The following is an 18,588-nucleotide window of genomic DNA, read 5'->3' as shown; positions in this document are numbered from 1 at the left end:
AGAGGCTGCTGCATCCTAGTTTTGGAAAGTTCTGTTCCCATGATTAAATCTTACAGCAGTAAGAGCTCCAAGCACACAAACAAGCCACACAACAAACACAAAAATAACACACCACACACACAGTTTGGTACCACTTCATAAATTGAGACTAATTTTACCGGGCAACGAACCTGCCTTCTGTGAACTGTTACCGGGCTTAAAGCCTATTAATCTTTTTTCTGCTACCGGGCTTAAAGCCTATTAATATTTCTCTGCTACCGGGCTTAAAGCCTATTAATATTTCTCTGCTACCGGGCTTAAAGCCTATTAATATTTCTCTGCTACCGGGCTTAAAGCCTATTAATATTTCTCTGCTACCGGGCTTAAAGCCTATTAATATTTCTCTGCTACCGGGCTTAAAGCCTATTAATATTTCTCTGCGACCGGGCTTAAAGCCTATTAATATTTCTCTGCGACCGGGCTTAAAGCCTATTAATATTTCTCTGCGACCGGGCTTAAAGCCTATTAATATTTCTCTGCGACCGGGCTTAAAGCCTATTAATATTTCTCTGCGACCGGGCTTAAAGCCTATTAATATTTCTCTGCGACCGGGCTTAAAGCCTATTAATATTTCTCTGCGACCGGGCTTAAAGCCTATTAATATTTCTCTGCTACCGGGCTTAAAGCCTATTAATATTTCTCTGCGACCGGGCTTAAAGCCTATTAATATTTCTCTGCTACCGGGCTTTCTAGCCTTACTTACTTTATTACTTTATTGCTTTATTATTTTATTACTTTATTACTTACCACTTAACTTACCCTTGTCTGTGAAAAGTTATGTTCTTTGGATCCCGGGATTTCGGCACCATTTGTCGCGCTCCCTGCCCGCAGAGAGACGAGACGCAAACCTGGTTCTTAAGAGCTCTTTATTTTGCGCGCTTACTTTCTCCTAGTCCTCTCTTTGTTCCCCCTGTGAGGAACTTACACTACAATATCTATAGTACAGTAACCAATCCGCATTTACGCACGAGGGGGGAGCATAACAGATACAGGCAGCAAGGGCAGGCATACAGTGGACCTGTACTGTCCATCAGGGAGCTTAGCCAATCCCTGGAACTTCCTCAAAAATGTGTCGGTTGTTTGTGCAAAAGTTAATTGCTCTGGCTCACTGCCAGGCGCCATCTTAGCCTTGCCACACCTAGGGCCAGGGGTCCGGCCGAAACCCCGACATTCAAGTATGCTGTGCACACACAATTTCTGGTCATCTTTGTTGGCAATGCCTTCCTTTTAGATACCAAACCATTTCTCTCAGTGAACATCAGCACTCATTCCTCACTTTCTGTCCCACCCCATTCACCATCATTCAGAAAGCCCCGTTGTCCACACTATCCGTGTTCCCAGAATTCAGTTGAAAGGCATCTCCACAACTGCTGCTCTCCAGCCTCAGGGTGCACCCTCAGGATTTGTGCAGGAGTCGGAAAGAACTCATCTAATGAGAAGCTTTGGATATAGAAGCCCCAAGGGCCACAGAGATGACAGTGTGCCTGTGACCCTTCACTCCACACCTGGCCCAGGTGAATATCTAACACACCTGGCCCTGGGCTGGAGGCCATCATTTCTGCACCTGAGGCAGGTGCTGCCCTCGTTCTGCATTCCCTGAGAACAGAGTTTCTGTTTTCCTCCTTCACATCCAGGGAACAACAATGTCATTCCTCAGTGTTGGTGCCAGGTAACCTGAAGCCTCCTGGTTTATATTTCCCTCCAGTGGCAGGTCTTTGTCCGTCAGTCCATCTTGGGTAGCTGGAGGTAAAGACCTGAGGAGGGTGAGCAGCACTAGTCACCTGCAGGGTGTCTTCCTGTCTGTGTGTCACCTGCGCACGCTGACCTCCCCTCCTGCACCAGCACCTGAGCCCCTTTCCTTTCACTACCACCTCACTCTGCTGATGGAGTCCAGCACTGCCTTCCACACTCCACAGCAATCTGCTCCTGTGCAGGTTGTAATTTGTTCTAGTATTCTCTAAACTTTCCTTTCATTTATTTCACAAAGGGCAAAGGTACGCTGAAAGCTTCTAGTTACTTTTTCCTTCCTGTGTCCTAATTCCCTCTGTAGAGCAGATTCTGACCAGCCCTCCTTTTATGAAAATTCTGGAAAGAGCAGGTGGAGAACAAAGCAGATGCCAAGACTACACACGGATTCAGCTCTCTCTTGGCACTAACCTACGAATTGCTGATAAACAGAACAGCACAACCTAACCTGAGAGATGAGCCTTGCATGGATGACTCCACAGGGTGGCTCTTTTGCCACCCATGTTCTGATCATAAAATAACAAAACAGCAGACATCAATGTGACCAAGACTTTGTGTTCCACCCTATTCTCCTTCATTTTACAGAGGAAAAAACAATTTTTAATTAAACTGCCCTTAACGCATTACTTTAAGTTCATTTATATTTTGTACACTTTACATGTGTGTATTTTTATGGAGATATATATATATATATATATATATATATATATTACGTACATTCAATAATTAAAAATGACCATTGGTTGGAAAAATGAAAAATAAAAATAAATTGTAATATAACAAGACATTGGGACAAAGTAAGGTAGTGGGTTTAATGAGCAAGGGAAAATCATACCAACACTAAGAAGTGATTAAACACATTATTATTTCAAAATAAGAAAGACCATGTAAGATACATGGAGTTACTGTGTTTTTAAGTTGTTTTTGTTAGCACCTTGTAGGTATACATGACTTTGGGGTTCATTTAGACACAGTTATACACGCATGGAATATGATTTGCTCCATTTTAGTTCCCAGTACTCCCTCTGTACTGCAAGCACAGATAAATAATGTATTTCAACTTCACTATAGTGATTTCTCTTGTATACTTTTCATATTATGGATATGGAAAATGAATAGGTATTACTTATTTTTCAACAATAATAATGCAAAGAATGCAGTATCTTTTAATTCGATGGTGAATGCTCCACACTCAGTTCTTTATTCTTTTGATCTGTCCTTTGAATATCTGACGTGTTCTTATAATTAAAACACATAATTCATATCTGTGATCCTTCAAAATCTAAAGTTTTTATCATTCTTTGGATATCTTATTAGGAAAAGTCAGTTTTCTCTTTTAATTTTTAAACGATTTCAGTTACCCCTGTAGTTCTGATGTATTTTTTTGATTTCAGGACTCTTATTGCACGTACCCGAGAAGCAAACAGGAAGTTCATGAACTTCTGTTCAGTTGTTCCCTCTTCTGTCTTCTCTCTCTGTGCAAGCCGACTAGTGGGCCTTTCAGTACCCTGATGCTCCCCTGATGGTTTTGGTTATCAAGTAAGGATAACCTGTTTTTCTTCCACATTTGTTCCCCTCATCTCTTCCTTCTATAATGACCTGTTCCAAGTGTCCTCATTTTGTTCATGCCAGGAGCAAAACACGACAGAAATACCAGGAGTGTCTTGGATCTCAGGCAGTGTTGTTGAAGATATGTCTACTCACTACTCATCCTGGCATTATTCCTATTAGGATTTGCAGAGGTTCCCAAAAATACAAATAAGGAGCCTGACACTTCTTGCACAACTCAGCAAATTTCCTTCTTTACCAAGCAAGCACTGAAGCCAGGATGAAAGCCCCGTCACTCTTAGTTAAAATCCTGTTTTTCATCTATTATAATTTATTTTATTTTATTTGTTCTTTTCAATTATACATGACAATAGAATGTATTTTGACATACCATATGTACATGGAGTTGGAATCTTGATGAAATCTGCCTTATTGATTTAGGTGTAATATTGTCTCTTTATTCATTTACTGTTCATTTAAGGATTGGAGAAGTCTCAGGGGAAAAGCCACATTTTATTTGCTTTTTTATTCCTATGAGGTGGATCAAGTAGGAATGGAGGTTGTATTAAAGAATAAACAGTCAGATAGTTGGAGAGTGGAAGTGAGAAAGACAGGAGGTTGAGAGGGAAGGGAGCAGGTCACAGGAGCTGAGAAGAATGTAACTCTTCTCACCTCATCATGCAGACACCGTCCTTTCCTAATAAGGAATTGTGTGCATCCGTTATCTATCTCCTCACGTCTATCTTTCCCATCAGTCTCTCCAACAGCACAGAATCAGAAAACCAAGTGGTCACAGTAGAATTTCTTCTCCTGGACCTCTCAGATGACCCAGGTCTGCAGACCCTTCTCTTTGGACTGTTCCTGTCCATGTACCTGGTCACTGTTCTTGGGAACCTGCTCATCATCCTGGCCATCTCCTCTGACTCCCACCTCCACATCCCATGTACTTCTTCCTCTCCAACCTGTCCTTCAATGACATCTGTTTCATCTCTACCACAGTTCCAAAGATGCAGGTGAACATCCAGAGACAGAATAAGACCATCAGTTACACAGACTGCCTGAGCCAGGTTTGCTTTGGTGTGGGTTTTGCTGGATTGGAAAACTTTCTCCTTGCAGCAATGGCTTATGACCATTATGTGGCCATCTGCCATCCACTCAGATACTCAGTCATCATGAACCTCCACCTCTGTGTCCTGCTAATTCTCTTGTCCTTGACCATCTGCGTTGTGTATGCCCTGCTCCAAAGTTTGATGCTGCTGAGGCTGTCCTTCTGCACTGACCTGGAGATCCCCCAATTCTTCTGTGAACTTGTTCAGGTCATCAAGCTGGCCTGTTCTGACACCCTTCTCAATAACATCCTAGTATATGTGATGACTAGCATACTGGGTGGTCTTCCTCTCTTGGGGATTGTTTTTTCATATATTAAAATTGTCTCCTCCATTCTAGCAAATGCCCTCAGCTGGGAGAAAGTCTAAAGCCTTTTCCACCTGTGGGTCTCATCTCTCAGTGGTCTCCTTGTTCTATGGGACAGGTTTTGGAGTGTATATTAGCTCTGCAGTTACAGATTTATCCAGAAATACTGCAATAGTCTCAGTGATGTATTCTGTGATTCCTCCAATGTTGAACCCTTTTATTTACAGCCTGAGGAACATGAAGAAGGCCTTAATGAAACTCATTCAAATGTCTACCTTGTGATTAGTTCCATGCTTTGTGCTTTGACTTCTAAAGTGAGTCAATGTCCAGGAACACTGGATGATCCAAACAGTTCTCTTCTACCACTAAGATCTTATTCTGCAATCCTTAGCTCCTCTTCTGATCTGGGTATTTCTCCTTAGAATGGAAACTGACTTGAGTCTCCAGTCGATTGGGATTCTTGAAAACTCATGTGAACATTTTGAGCTTAATTTTGTGGTCAGTTTCCACAGAGGCAGAACATAAACAAAGGGATCTTGCTATTGAGATTTTGGGGTATTTCTCAGGAGAATGTGATTGACAATAGTGTGGTAGGACAAAGGCTGGAGTTAAGTAAGCATTTCAGTACGGTAGGAGCCACTGGTTGAACATCTACCTCAACTCATGGGCTGAGTGATTACATGACTTCCCCAAATTATTTCAATCTTATTTTCTGATTTATAATCCATGATGTTCTGAACTTTGTCTCCAAGGCTGATAATCACCTGCCAGTTTCTGTTGAGCTGTGATAATTCTGCATATGACACAGGTGCTATGCAGTGTCAGTCAACAGTAACAGCAGGTGGCAATCAGCTCAGTGGTTATCAACATGCTACTTATGTAGTAAAATAGCACCCACTAACCTTGGCTTCGTCTTCCACGAATTTGGCCTAAATGCTGCATTATGGAATTTGACATATCTACGGAATGTTTGAATTTCATGAGTGAGGAGGGCTGTAGCTCACATCATATGAAACACTATTAACTGACTTCGCTCAAACAGTGAAACTGGTCATCTTGAGTCATTGAAGTTCACACAATGCACATCCAGGCACAGCACAGGATGCCTCATTCACTCTCCCACCTGTTGGTTTAATCCTTGCTCTGCACCTCTGGTCACTGAAGGCCCAGATCAGTTACAGGGTTCATATACCTAGATCTTCCAGAAAACAGAAAATAGGTTGTTTTTCCTTAGATTTTGTTTCAGTAGAGAGCCAAACATTTCATGGATTTATTTAGAAAACATCCTTTCACATAGCACAGTCCAGAATAAGGGCCTTTGCTCAATTGTAAACTAATCGCTGTGAGGAGATTGGGACTGTATTCTGGGGTCCCTGTAATGACAAACCCACCCATTCATCTATAGTTCATGAAACAGAACATAAAGGTGGCCCTTAAACTCATTAATGCACAAATCAAAACAACAATAATAATATGAATAATAATAATTAATAATAGTGTAAAGAAGATCAATAGAGTAGAAGAAGCAGCTCAGGAGGAGGAATAAAAGCTAAGAAACCTAATCACATTATATTATGTGCATGTATGAATATGGCAAGATAAGTCTTGCTACTGTCTATTATTATAATGCACCAATAAAAAACCATGAGACATTCTTGAGAACATCTTCTGTTCTATTGCTATTGGGTCATCTGATTTGTACTTTGGCTTCTTATTGACTGCTTTCATCTATACCCATGGATAAATGTAATCCTCAGTCAGTGGGGCTGCTATTGCAAAACACCATACCTGGCTGGGTTCAAGAGTAGACATTTATTTCTCCAAGGACTGGGCATTGCAAATTCCAAGATGCAGGTCTCAGAAGATTCAGACCCTGGTGATGGCTCTTCTTGTGGTTTGCACATTGCTACCTCTTTGTTGGATCTTCTTTTAACAGAGACAGTATTTCTACTCTCTTCCTCTTGTTATGAGGGCATGAATCTCATGGCAAAGCTCCATGACTTCATAAAATCCTAATTTATTTAACAAGTCCCACCTCCCAATGCTATCAAACATGGGAACAAATATAAATGATCAGAAAAGTACTTACTTGTTGTAAAATACATTCGTGATTTCAGAGTTTTTTATCACCACTTTAGCAAACTTAGTTTTGGTTACAATGTTCTATGTTCATTAAAGGATTTGATATTGGAACAGGGAGAGATACAACAATACGATTGTTCAGGAAAGAGATTCCAGGAATCATCAATTGTAAATGAACAGTTTATTTCTGAATTAACCTCACAGTCAAGATGGATTATTTGGTCAAAAGTGCTTAAAAAATGAATATGATTCCTGTCTCCCATCAAAGGCGAAAATAAATTTCATGTGGTTTCAGTCTAATTTTCTAAAGGTAAAATTCAACAAAATTTACTAAGGAAAGTAGGAGTTTTAAAATCTAGACCTCCTGAGCACAGACCATGAGGCTAAGTATTTACAAATTAAACTGTGTGGAAGCTGTGTTCTGTGGCCATCTAGTGAATACCATGAATACCATGAAGCACAAGCAAAACTAGACTCTCCTAAAAAACTAACTGCATTATTATATATGTAGGTGTGTTATACATGTACACTATGGCTAATCCAATTATATAAAGAACAATTATGAATTACCTTTTTGAGATAGATGAGGAATTCAGTGGTTATATCATGGATTCATCAAAAGACAGAAAAATAGATAATAATATGTGCAAGGAATCTGAGCCACTAAATGAGAGAAACAAATTAATTGCCTGCATTTTGCACCCTTTAAATTATCAAGGTTGTTTAAATATTGAAGCATAATAAAGAAAAACAGTAATTTTTATTGAGAAGTTACATCATTGCATAGTTCCTTTGAACTATGTAAAAATGAAAAACCACTTGACAATAATGCACAATTCGACCCTTCTGTAAAACCACCTTTATTTCCTTCTCTCGACTTGGAAGAGAATGTTGCAATGACTTTATTTACAAGAGAAGAAAATAGATAAAAAATTTTATCACTATCAAAAATTACTACTCAGTTTTAATGTCAGCCTAATGGGTATAATCTTATGGAATATTTGGAATAAGAGAGTAACTACTGTACCCAAGAACATGATGGATGCTGAAGTAACTTGATGAGAATAACAGGAGACAAGGAATTAGTCTCCTGTTTTTTAAGTTTGAATTTATACATGTGAAATGGAAGCACTTCTATGTATTGAATCATCCAATTATAGCTGCCTTGGGGATACAAATTCACCAGAGGTTTATGGGAATGCCAACTGGGTAAAGGAAAAACAATGAATACTGACCACATCAATCTACTTATGACCTGCATGATTACCACATGTTCTTTTCTGTGTCCTCTCCCTTCTGGAATAATTGATTACCTGAGAGCTCCCCCAGATCATCCACTTAATGCTCTTCCTCCACAGATCCCCTATTGTCGGGGACCATTTACGCTATGCTGCTTGACAAGGTCTGAGAATGGGGAAGGGTTTGGCAAGGCCACCATTCCAGGAATTGGCGTGGTCATCTCTCCTAGGAATTGGGTGTTCTTTTTCGTAATCATCATATTTATAAGTATGCAAGTGCAAATCATATTCTCTGATTGTTGTGATAAGAATTTAACCTCAAAGTGTCTGTGGAGGTTGGAGGAGGATAAGGAATGCTTTAGAAATGTACTACATCACACATATAAGTCTGAAGGTACAGAGTTTAAGGAGTTCTTCAAGAAACTATAGTTGCAGGAATTGCTTGCTCCTGTGCTGACCACATCTACCCCAGTTAATGCTTTACCAGCAAAACAGCCTGACAAACAAAACAGGAGACTTGTCCCCAGAGTGAAAGAACCATGCTACTTAGCTTACAAGATTGGGGGAAGTTTGTGGTACCCACCTAGAGGAAAACAAGTGAATAAGCATAAGGACCCACCTCCCACAGATCCACCTCTTCCCCATACAAGAGTGTACAATGAAAATGGTAAATGAGTAATTATTATCAATGGTAAATGGACAAATGTGCAATGTCTGTCCTTCCTTCAAAGGCTTGGACATCAAGGGCCACCCTGGAAATGTAGGACTAAAGAGCAAAGAAACAGCATACGCAAATAACTAGAAAGATATTATCTTAAGATCAAATGCCCTACTCATAACTGGTTATGAGTAGTTTATGCTGGCTTAAATCTCATATATGTACTACAATAGGAAGAAGATAAATCAATGAAATAAAAATAATAGGATAAAATTAGGTACTCACACTGAATTGTTCGGCAATAAAATAACCCAAATTAGTTTTAACAGAGCTTGTTTAGATAATATAGTAGAACATTAAGGTTAAATCAAAACATAATAACTTGAGCTAAAGATTAGTGCCTATTTTAATTAGCAGTTCAGTAAAATAAGCTTAAAACAAAAGAGAGTCATTATGCTAACAATAGTCTGACACCAAAGAGTAAACAAATTCAGTAGGATGAAAAAGGGAAATATATTTCACTGTAATTTGCTTATGTGAGTAATTTTAAGTAAATATAAAAAGTTGATCTTAATGTACCCACTATGTGTGAAAGTGTGATTAATGACAAATCTTATGGTAATTTCTCGATAACATGTATCTTATTTAATCCTGCTTTACTTAATACTATAAAAGAAGAGTTAAAATAAATCTGAGCAGAATTTGCTTCAAGTTGCTCCAGGGGTTTGTGTCATTCCTCTGTGCTGACTCCACCCATCCTTTGGGGACACTGTGAGTTGCTGGGGCTGGCTCCCAGCACCCTATTGCATACAAGTGCCTTGTATCAATTGGTTATGTAAGTTAGTCACGAGTGACTGAGGCAGCAGCTGTATATCTGAGGGCCACAACTCAATGCACCACAGAGATGTGGTCTGCTTCACTCATGGAAAGGTTACCACCTGTGGACCCATGGAAGGACACATGGGTTTCTGTCTCTGAAATCATGTCCAGGTGTGACACCTGACCTCAGTTTCTTCTGCAAAATCCTGAGGACCTAGAGATCCCCTCATAGAGGAGGGAATGTAGTACCACTCTCTGTTCTATCACATTCTCTGCCATTGAGTCATTGTAATGAACCTTGTTTTATTAATCAAGCTCATTAATATTAGGTTTTCTTTTCCTTATTAGGACTCAAGACATCTTCACTGATGAGCTTCACTGTCCCATCACACCAATGACATCATTTAGTTATGAAAATTTCATCAACAATGAAACTGAGTGTGGTAGATGCTAGTGTTACCTTAGATGTGCATGATTTGCCAGTACCAGGTCTCAGTGTGTATTTCTCAGGTCATGAATGCTTAATCCTTTGCTTCACAGTAGTACTACACTAGAATGTACTTCTATTGCTCCTAAACACTTAAGCAGGCAAACACTATTTGTAAAATATGACAATAACTATGCTTAAATATTTTCCTGTTATCTCCAACCTCACATTGCCTTCTTCTGAGCAGGCAAAAATGTTTACATTGGAGTCTCTTCCACAGGTTCTGCAGCTATGGAAGTCAAGCCAGGAAGCATTATTTGGAAAATAGGAATTATGGGTCAAAGAACAGAGAGCAGAACAAAAGCAAAGTTAGGTTCCAGCCAAGTTAAAATGCACCTAGTTATTACTTGGTCATTGTAGGATACTATGGTGGAAGAAGGTTAAGTTATCTGGTTCACAAAGAACTTGTCAATTAAATATGCTTTAGAAACCCAAATTCAAATCATGAAACATTATAGTAAAGATGCTGTCCTACTAATGAGTTTCCTCAAGGCTTCTTTCATATCTCTGTTCCTCAGCTGTAGATAAAGGGATTCAGCATTTGAGGAACCACAGAGTACATCACTGAAGCCACTGCAGTCTTTCTGGGGGAGTCAGAGACTTCATTGCTAATGTACACCCCAAAAGCTGCCCCATAGAACAAGGAGACAACAGACAGGTGTGACCCACAGGTGTAAAAGGCTTTGTGCTTTCCTTCAGTTGATGGCATTCTCAAGACAGAGGACACAATGTGAGTATAAGAGAAAATGATCCCAGAGAGAGGAAGACCACCGAATATGCAAGCTGCAATATATATAAGGATGTTATCAATGAGGGTGTCAGAACAGGAGAGCTTAATCATCTGAGCAAGTTCACAGAAGAAGTGAGGGATCTCCAGGTCTGTGCAGAAGGACAACCGCAGCAGCCTCAGACTGAGCAGCAAGGCATCCATAAAGCTGATGCACAAAGAGAAGAGAATCATAAGAACACATAGGTGCAGATTCATGATGACTGTGTACCTGAGTGGATGGCAGATGGCCACATAACAGTCATAAGCCATTGCTGCTAGGAGGAAGTTTTCCATTCCAAAAAAACCAGAGCAAAGTAGACCTGGGTGAGGCAGCTTGTGTAACTGATGGTCTTACTCTGTCTTTGGATGTTCACCAGCATCTTGGGGACTGTGATGGTGCTTAAAGATATGTCAGTAAAAGACAGGTTGGAGAGAAAGAAATACATAGGGGTGTGGAGGTGGGAGTCAGAGCTGATGACTAGGATGATGAGCAGGTTTCCCAGGACAGTGACCAGGTACATGGACAGGAACAGTTCAAAGACTATGGGCTGCAATGCTGGATCATCTGTCAGGCCAAGTAGTAGGAATTCTGAAACTGCTGTTTGGTTTCTGGGTTCCATGTTGTTGGTGAATCTCAAGGAAAAGGTGGTGTGAAAAATAAAAATACATAGGAACAGCATTAGCAACATTATTTGGGAAGATGATAGCAATGCAATTTCTTGATTCCTCCATTGGACTCACTGCTGATAAACTCTGTGGATGAAGACTTGCATTCTAAGCTTCAACAAGCCCCCTGGGTGACTTTGATATATGCTGAATTCTCGGAAACATTTATTAGAAACAAAGCTGTATCATTAATACTGTGAACTCAAATGAATGTTCAAACATCTTCCTCTGCTACTTTCTCCTTCCTTCCCTGTCCACTCACTTCTTTCTCTCACCTCATTTATTGAAATGTTTGTTTTACTAAACACCAACTGTTGCATCTACTGAGTTAGGTGCTGCGAATAAAGCAATGTATAAGACATGACAATTCAATTAAAATTAGTCTGTACCTTCACACAAACAGTAAGACAGGCATGACCATGTTACATCTGTCCTCTTGAGCCAGGGTTCACCTACTTTGGTTTTTCTCAGAATCCTTTTGGAATCATCTCATTGTCTTGTCAAACTGCTGCTGTGTTAGTCCACACTGCCACCTCATTTTACCCATGAAGACCCTTAAGTAAGGGGAGGTCATACTGGGATGTGGGCTGTGTGATGAGTGCTTGGCTAAGACCAGGACCCAGCTCAGGTCATCTGACTGAAGGGTTGACTCTCCACTAAGCTCTGCTAATGACTGAATAGCACAGGAAAAGCATTCTGAAATAAACACTCATATCTCATAATCTACCATTGTAATTTTAACATTTTTTCCTGTGAAAAGCCTCCTTCAAGGATTAGCCACCTGTAACAAAGATAACAAAGACTTATATTTATTAGGTCCTTTTAGGAGAATCAGGTTGCTCTTAGAAATGCTGTTGTGGAAAGTTGGTCATGTAAAAGCAGGAAACCAATCTTCATTTGTGATGCATTTGGGATGAAATGAATAAAAACTTAAATGAATTGAACAATAATGGATTTAGATACGTGAATCACACCTAACTTCATTTGCAGTGCTTTAACTAAGGGACTGCCTGGTACCTGGTGGACTTCAAGAGGAAGGATGCTCAGTACCTCATCGGTGTATTGCTGATGGATGATGCATGCTCAGGATGTGCAGACAGATTGAGTCAGCAGGCCCTGGTCAAGAAGGATCACATCTCTAGGAGGAGGCTCCTGTGTTGCTTCTCCACTGGGGCAGGGCTGTGGGGTGCGCTGTCCACAAGGTGACACTATGCAGTCTCTGTACCCCTGGGGGTCAATATCCAAAGCTCCTTGTTAGACTAGCAATTTTACTGCCCTGCTGATCCCTGGAGTGCATAACCTTAAGACCAAAGAAAACAGAAGACAGGCTTTTAGGCTGGTCCCAAAGGCAGGTGCAGATCACCCAATTCTCTCGACAGATTCTCCTCTCCTCCACTTATGGTACCTTGCCTGCAAGTCCCATGAGGTTTCTTGTAAACCCCAAATATTCATTTATCAACAAAGAAAAATATAGCTGTTTCATATCAAGGAGCCTGATTCTCTTTTAGATGTGAAAACATAGCTTGTGCATGTGGGTATTACAAATCTGATTACAAACACAACCAAGAGGTTATAATCAAACAAATAATCAGAGGTATCTCTTCAATGTCATTAATGATTCCTGATCCTTGATTTTTATTTTCAGTATGTTATCCAGAATATTCCAATCTAGTTTTTTGGTCACTGATATGTGTAGTAAGTACAGACAAGCATACTGTTTTCTATGAGCATTTTGCAAAATCTTTTCCAATTGCATCACAAAGTATATTTTTATCACATTAATTGACTGTGAGATGAAATTATGCAGGAGCAGAGGTCAGAAAACCAGACTGAGGAGTAGAGACCTCACTGGAGACAGTGAGGACAACTGCAGTCCTGTCAGAGGGGAAACCAGACAGATTAAGAAAACATTATTGGAGAAGAATTGGGGGGAGGAAATATAGAGACCAGGTTCAAGAATGTTTTTATAAATGGAGAAGAGAATGAGGCTGTAGCTGGAGCAGGATGAGTGGTCTAGAGGCCACATCCATTTTATTAAGGGGAGTGCAATATACAATTACACTGAGGACATCAGACTTCACAGGTGACCTTACACCTCCATCCCCTGTGACCTCTAAGTACCACATTAGGATCATTGAAGTGTCACCAAGACTCCTTCACTTGTGTGGCAGTGTCCACCTGAACAAAGGCAGACAGGCCATCTTTATCTCTCATTGTCTGCACTGCTCTGACCACATAGGTCCTACCTACCAAGTGGCAGCATCCAGACAGGACCCATGGTCTGGACCAGTGCACACGCTTTCTCAAACCTTAGGGGACATGAATATTATTATTATTACCAGGGATTAAAGCCAGGGACATTTACCCAGTGAGACATAGCCTCAACTTTTTTTAAATCTTAATTTTGAGACAGGGACTCTCTCAGTCTCTTAAGGCCTCCCTAAGTTGCTGAGACTTGCTTTGAACTTGTGATCCTCCTACCTCAGTCTCCCAGTTGCTGGGATTACAGGTGGGTGCCAGTGCACCCGTGTCATGAGTATTACTTTGAGGAGGAATTCATTTTAGTAATTTTTTGAAGATTAAACCTGTATCTGTTAAGGTGATATGTTGCCTATATTTTTTTTCAAAGCAGAGGAATGAGAGGAAAAATAACATGGAGGATTTCAGACACTTGCAGAAACAACAGCAATTGTTAGTATTACTTAACCCAACACCTGAGAGGGAAAACACCACCTCTCCATACAAGTGCCTCTGCAGTTGGTGAGGACAGCATTGAAGGAGTTTGCAAGAGGGGAAATGGACACCTGGACACTCAACACCTCTTACCGTTGAGGTGTTTTAAATATTGAAGCACATTATACAGCAGGGGGCTCACTTGTTGAGAATGCAATCCTTGCGCTGCAAGGCCATTGGCATGATTGATTTAGGACTTGAGACTTTTGAGAAAGTCTTCTTCTTTCCCAACCTGATGCTGACTGCTCCCTCATCCTGAGATTTCTTGGTGGTGTGGTCTTCTGTATCCACCTTTCTGTTCATGTCTGTCCTGAGGGACTTTCTCACAGGGACACACTTTGCATATACACGATTCTTGTCTTTTCTCCTTTGGTAGCTTTAGAGTCACAATGAACTTTACACACAATATCAGGAACACCAACACACATTTCAACTCAAAAATAAAATATAGATGTAGAAGACAGTTACAGTCTGTAGTTTTCGTCATAAATTGTATACATAGATATTGTTATAATTAGTTTTTGCACAGTTACACATGATTCACATGTATTCATGTGAGTCACAATTACAGTTTTAGGTAGCTATAACCTAATGATATAATTTGTACTAATAATAAATAACAAAATTAGAAGAGGTTACACTAAATAGACAATAGAATTTCACTATCAAGCTTTCATTCAAAGTGATATAATTTAAAATTTATAAATACTCGTATAAACACATTAAGACACAAATACACACAAACATACTGAAGATCCTAGACCCAAATGTTGGGTCTGTGTTATCAATTTGGTTGCAGAAAATTGCCAAGTATCGGAAAGCCATTAATCCAGGGTGCAAAGGACCTTTGTGATTATAACTAAAAACAAATGACTTGTTTGTTACCACACTAACATTAATTTTATCTGGTCACCATGGCTCATGGTTGCACAGGCCTGTAATCCCACTGGTTTGAGAGAATGAGGCAGGAGGATCATAAGTTCAAAGCCAGCCTCAGCAACTTAGTGAGACCCAAAGCAATTTATTTAGAGTCAGGGTCTCTAAAGAAAAAGAATAAAAAGGGCTGGGGATATGACTAATGATTGAGCACCTTTGGGCTTAATCCCAATACCAAAAATTAAATAAGAAAAATATAATTAGTTTTAACTGACTGAGGCACTACAGTAATAAAGAGTTGTGAAATTAGGGAAGAAGAAGATACAATCCTATTGTCCAGGAAAGTGTAAGGAAACACATTAACTCATAAGTGAATTTATTATTCATAGCTGGATTGGCATTGTAGTGAATAGATAGAGCATTTAATAGAAGTGTAAGGAAATTAAAAAGAAAAAGATGCCTGTCTCACCTCAAAGGCAACAATGAATTTTAGTTGGGTTCTGCCTCAATTGCAAATGGCAAGACTAAAAATCCCTTACTGAGGCTTTGTATGCTTTCAGTGCTAAGACCTGTTGAACACAGATCCAGAGACAAAACATTGCAAAATTGTACTCTATACTGAGTACTGGGAGTGCCTACTAACCACCATGAAGCACATGCAAAAGTAGACGCGATCCTGCAGAAAAAAATCTGCAGTATGTATTTAACGACAGAGGGCTGTTATTCCAATTGCATGCATGATATTATGAATCAACAACAGATCTGCAGCTTGATGGACAACTCACACACTAGTATTAATTAATTAAGAGAGGAATTCTTGTGACCATAATTCAGGAAAAGTCTCATAACTTCCTCTTAGAAAATTGGAAGTAAATAGTTACACTCATTGAATTGTCAGAGTAAATGAGACATGAGTAATGATGTGAAACTCCAGAATATGTCAGGGCACGGTAAGTTGGTTCAACTCTCTGAAACTACCCAAGGGTGCAAACTCTTCTGCTACAGTCAGTACTTCCACACCAAGTGCAGACATTGTATTTACAAGGGTTGTGAGGGTGCTGGCCATGTGTGCCTTGACATTATCACTGAGCTACGCCTCCAGTCCTAAAACTCTTTTTCATATATTTTGGGAGGCATGATTGGGAATATTTAAGATGTTTATCCAAATAGCAGAAATATGGATGCCACACTTGGTTCCTCCACAGAAATACTTCATATGTTTAATGTCACCACATGTAACATACAAAATATAGAGCACGCAAATCAAGATATAACTTCTGAAACCAATGAAAAGATCATTTCTGGAGCACAAACATGAGACTTGCAAGAAGAAATGGAATTCATTAGGTGGTATGTTGTTTAGGGATGTCTACAAGGGTGATAAACATGTATTGCATTGCTATAAAAAAGACAGCTTTTCAGGGCAAAACTGATCCACTACTGGTAATCAAATAATGTCTGTATCAAACCAATTCCCGTCTCTGCAGTCACCATGCCTCCCTCTGTATTCTGTGTTCTCCACTTCTGTCTTAAGAAGAGACGTGGGATGACCTTGAGATCCCCCCCAGATGATCCACCAAGTGCTCCTCCTCTGCCAACCCCCTTCTCCCAAACAAGCAGCATTCACCATTTATGCCACACGTTGATCACAAGTTTTCAGGACAGGATGTTGACATAGTTTGAAGACCACCATCCAGTCCACCTCAGAGATGCAAGTCTTTGGTACATGGAGAATTCCCCGCTCAAGACACCCAGGAGTGGGTGCTCAGATTGGGGCATCAGATCCAGGTATAGCAACTGCATTTGTACTATCACCTGGGGAAGGGGAGAAGACCAGTGCAGGGAAGAGGTCACTTCATGGGGAACTGAATGAATGACGTTCTGCTCTCAGTGTTATTGTACTTCCTACCTCTCACATCTTTGGAAAGAAGGGTATTTCTCCTTATTGTCAGAGCATAGTATTGTCCATCTTCATTGATGGAGTTCAAGCATGTCACAGTCATCTCAAAACAGTGATCTGATCCATTATGCCATTTTTATAGATGAAGACATTGAAAATGATTGATGCTCTTTTTGCCCCAGAAGTATATGGATGCCAGTAACAGATCTCAGGATATGAATGTCCAACCCTTTGCTTGCTTTAGGTCTGATACCCAGATGAAATTCTAATGGCCCCAGCTGTATGATCATTGGAAACAATTCTCTTAATATGACAGAGCAGTGCTTAAAGACTACCCTTATCCTGCCACCTTTCACTAACTTGCTTTCTTCTGGGATTTCAGCACAAGGAAAATTCTAAGACTAAAATCATTGTTTCAGAGGCGGTCTCTGTGGAACCAGAGCAACAAAATTATGTTTGGGGTGAGAAATCATGTGTCAAACATCACAGAGCTATACTAAAAACAGTGACAGGTTTCAAGACAAACTAAAATCCACCTGGACATTATGATATTTCATTAATTTAGAAGAGTATAATGACAGATGAGTCAGGAATTATGGCTCATCACAAATGTTGTCACTGTTAATTATTCTAGACCCCCAGTTTGAAAAAGGGCAAATGACATAGAACAGCTATCCAACTGATGAGTTTCTTCAAGGCTTCCTTCATGTCCTTGTTTCTCAAACCATAGATAAATGGGTTCATCAATTGAGGGGCCACTGTGTACATCACTGAAGCCAATGCAGTCTTCCTGGGGGAGTCAGAAACTGCAGAGCTAATGTACACCCCAAAAGCTGTCCCATAGAACAAGGAGACAACAGACAGGTGAGACCCACAGGTGGAAAAGGCTTTATGCTTCCCTCCTGATGAGGGCATTCTCAAGACAGAGGACACAATGTGAACGTAAGAGAAAATGATTCCAGAGCAGGGAACACCACCAAATATGCAAGCCACTATATATATCAGGATGTTATCAATGAAGTTATCAGAACAAGACAGCTTGATAATCTGAGCAAGTTCACAGAAGAAGTGGGGTATCTCCAGGTTTGTGCAGAAAGACAGCCGCAGCACCATCAGACTGTGCAGCAGTCCATCCATGAGGCTAATCAACAAGGAAAATGAGGTCATCAGTCCACACAGGCAGGGGTTCATGATGACTGTGTACATGAGTGGATGGCAGATGGCGATATAGCGGTCATAGGCCATTACTGCAAGCAGACAATTTTCCAAGCCACCAAAAACCAAGACAAAGCAGACCTGGGTGAGGCAGCCTGTGTAGGTGATGCTCTGACTCTGTGTTAGGATGTTCACCAGCATCTTTGGGATCGTGCTTGAACTTAAACAGATATCAGTGAAGGAAAGATTGGCAAGAAAGAGGTACATGGGTGTGTGGAGGTGGGAGTCAGAGCTGACAGCCAGGATGATGAGCAGGTTCCCCAGGATAGTGACCAGGTACATGGACAGGAACAGGTTGAAAATGAGGGGCTGCAGTGCTGGGTCCTCTGTCAGTCCCAGGAGGAGGAATTCTGAAACAGTTGTTTGATTTCCAGTTTCCATGTTGGTGCTGAATCTGAA

The 18,588-nt window shown here is 40.4% G+C and overlaps 1 protein-coding gene and 2 pseudogenes across 1 annotated transcript; 1 reads left to right on the top strand and 2 right to left on the bottom strand.

The window, feature by feature from the left end:
* The first annotated feature begins 4,286 nt into the window (after positions 1-4,286).
* On the top strand, positions 4,287-5,028 carry LOC124975336 (putative gustatory receptor clone PTE03; annotated as a pseudogene).
* Positions 5,029-10,482: 5,454 nt separating this feature from the next.
* On the bottom strand, positions 10,483-11,437 carry LOC124975341 (olfactory receptor 7G2-like; annotated as a pseudogene).
* Positions 11,438-12,238: 801 nt separating this feature from the next.
* On the bottom strand, positions 12,239-18,588 carry LOC124975335 (olfactory receptor 7G2-like). The gene is made up of 3 exons (XM_047538081.1): positions 17,655-18,588; positions 15,263-15,295; positions 12,239-12,246 (listed from the first exon to the last, which is right to left on the bottom strand). Exons 1-3 carry the CDS (start codon positions 18,568-18,570, stop codon positions 12,239-12,241), a joined length of 957 nt encoding a protein of 318 aa, XP_047394037.1. The 5' UTR covers positions 18,571-18,588.

Source organism: Sciurus carolinensis, unplaced genomic scaffold, assembly GCF_902686445.1.
Source record: "Sciurus carolinensis unplaced genomic scaffold, mSciCar1.2, whole genome shotgun sequence".
NCBI classification, from domain to species: Eukaryota; Metazoa; Chordata; class Mammalia; order Rodentia; family Sciuridae; genus Sciurus; species Sciurus carolinensis.
This window is presented reverse-complemented; position numbering and strand designations above follow the sequence as displayed.

Excerpts from the sequence above, each read along its gene's own strand:
- LOC124975335 (XM_047538081.1), bottom strand. The coding sequence starts at position 18,570 with ATGGAAACTGGAAATCAAACAACTGTTTCAGAATTCCTCCTCCTGGGA. Across the intron at positions 15,296-17,654 it reads AGCCTTGAAGAAACTCATCA|CCCAAAGGTGCTCAATCATT; the intron begins GTTGGATAGCTG and ends ATTGGGATTAAG.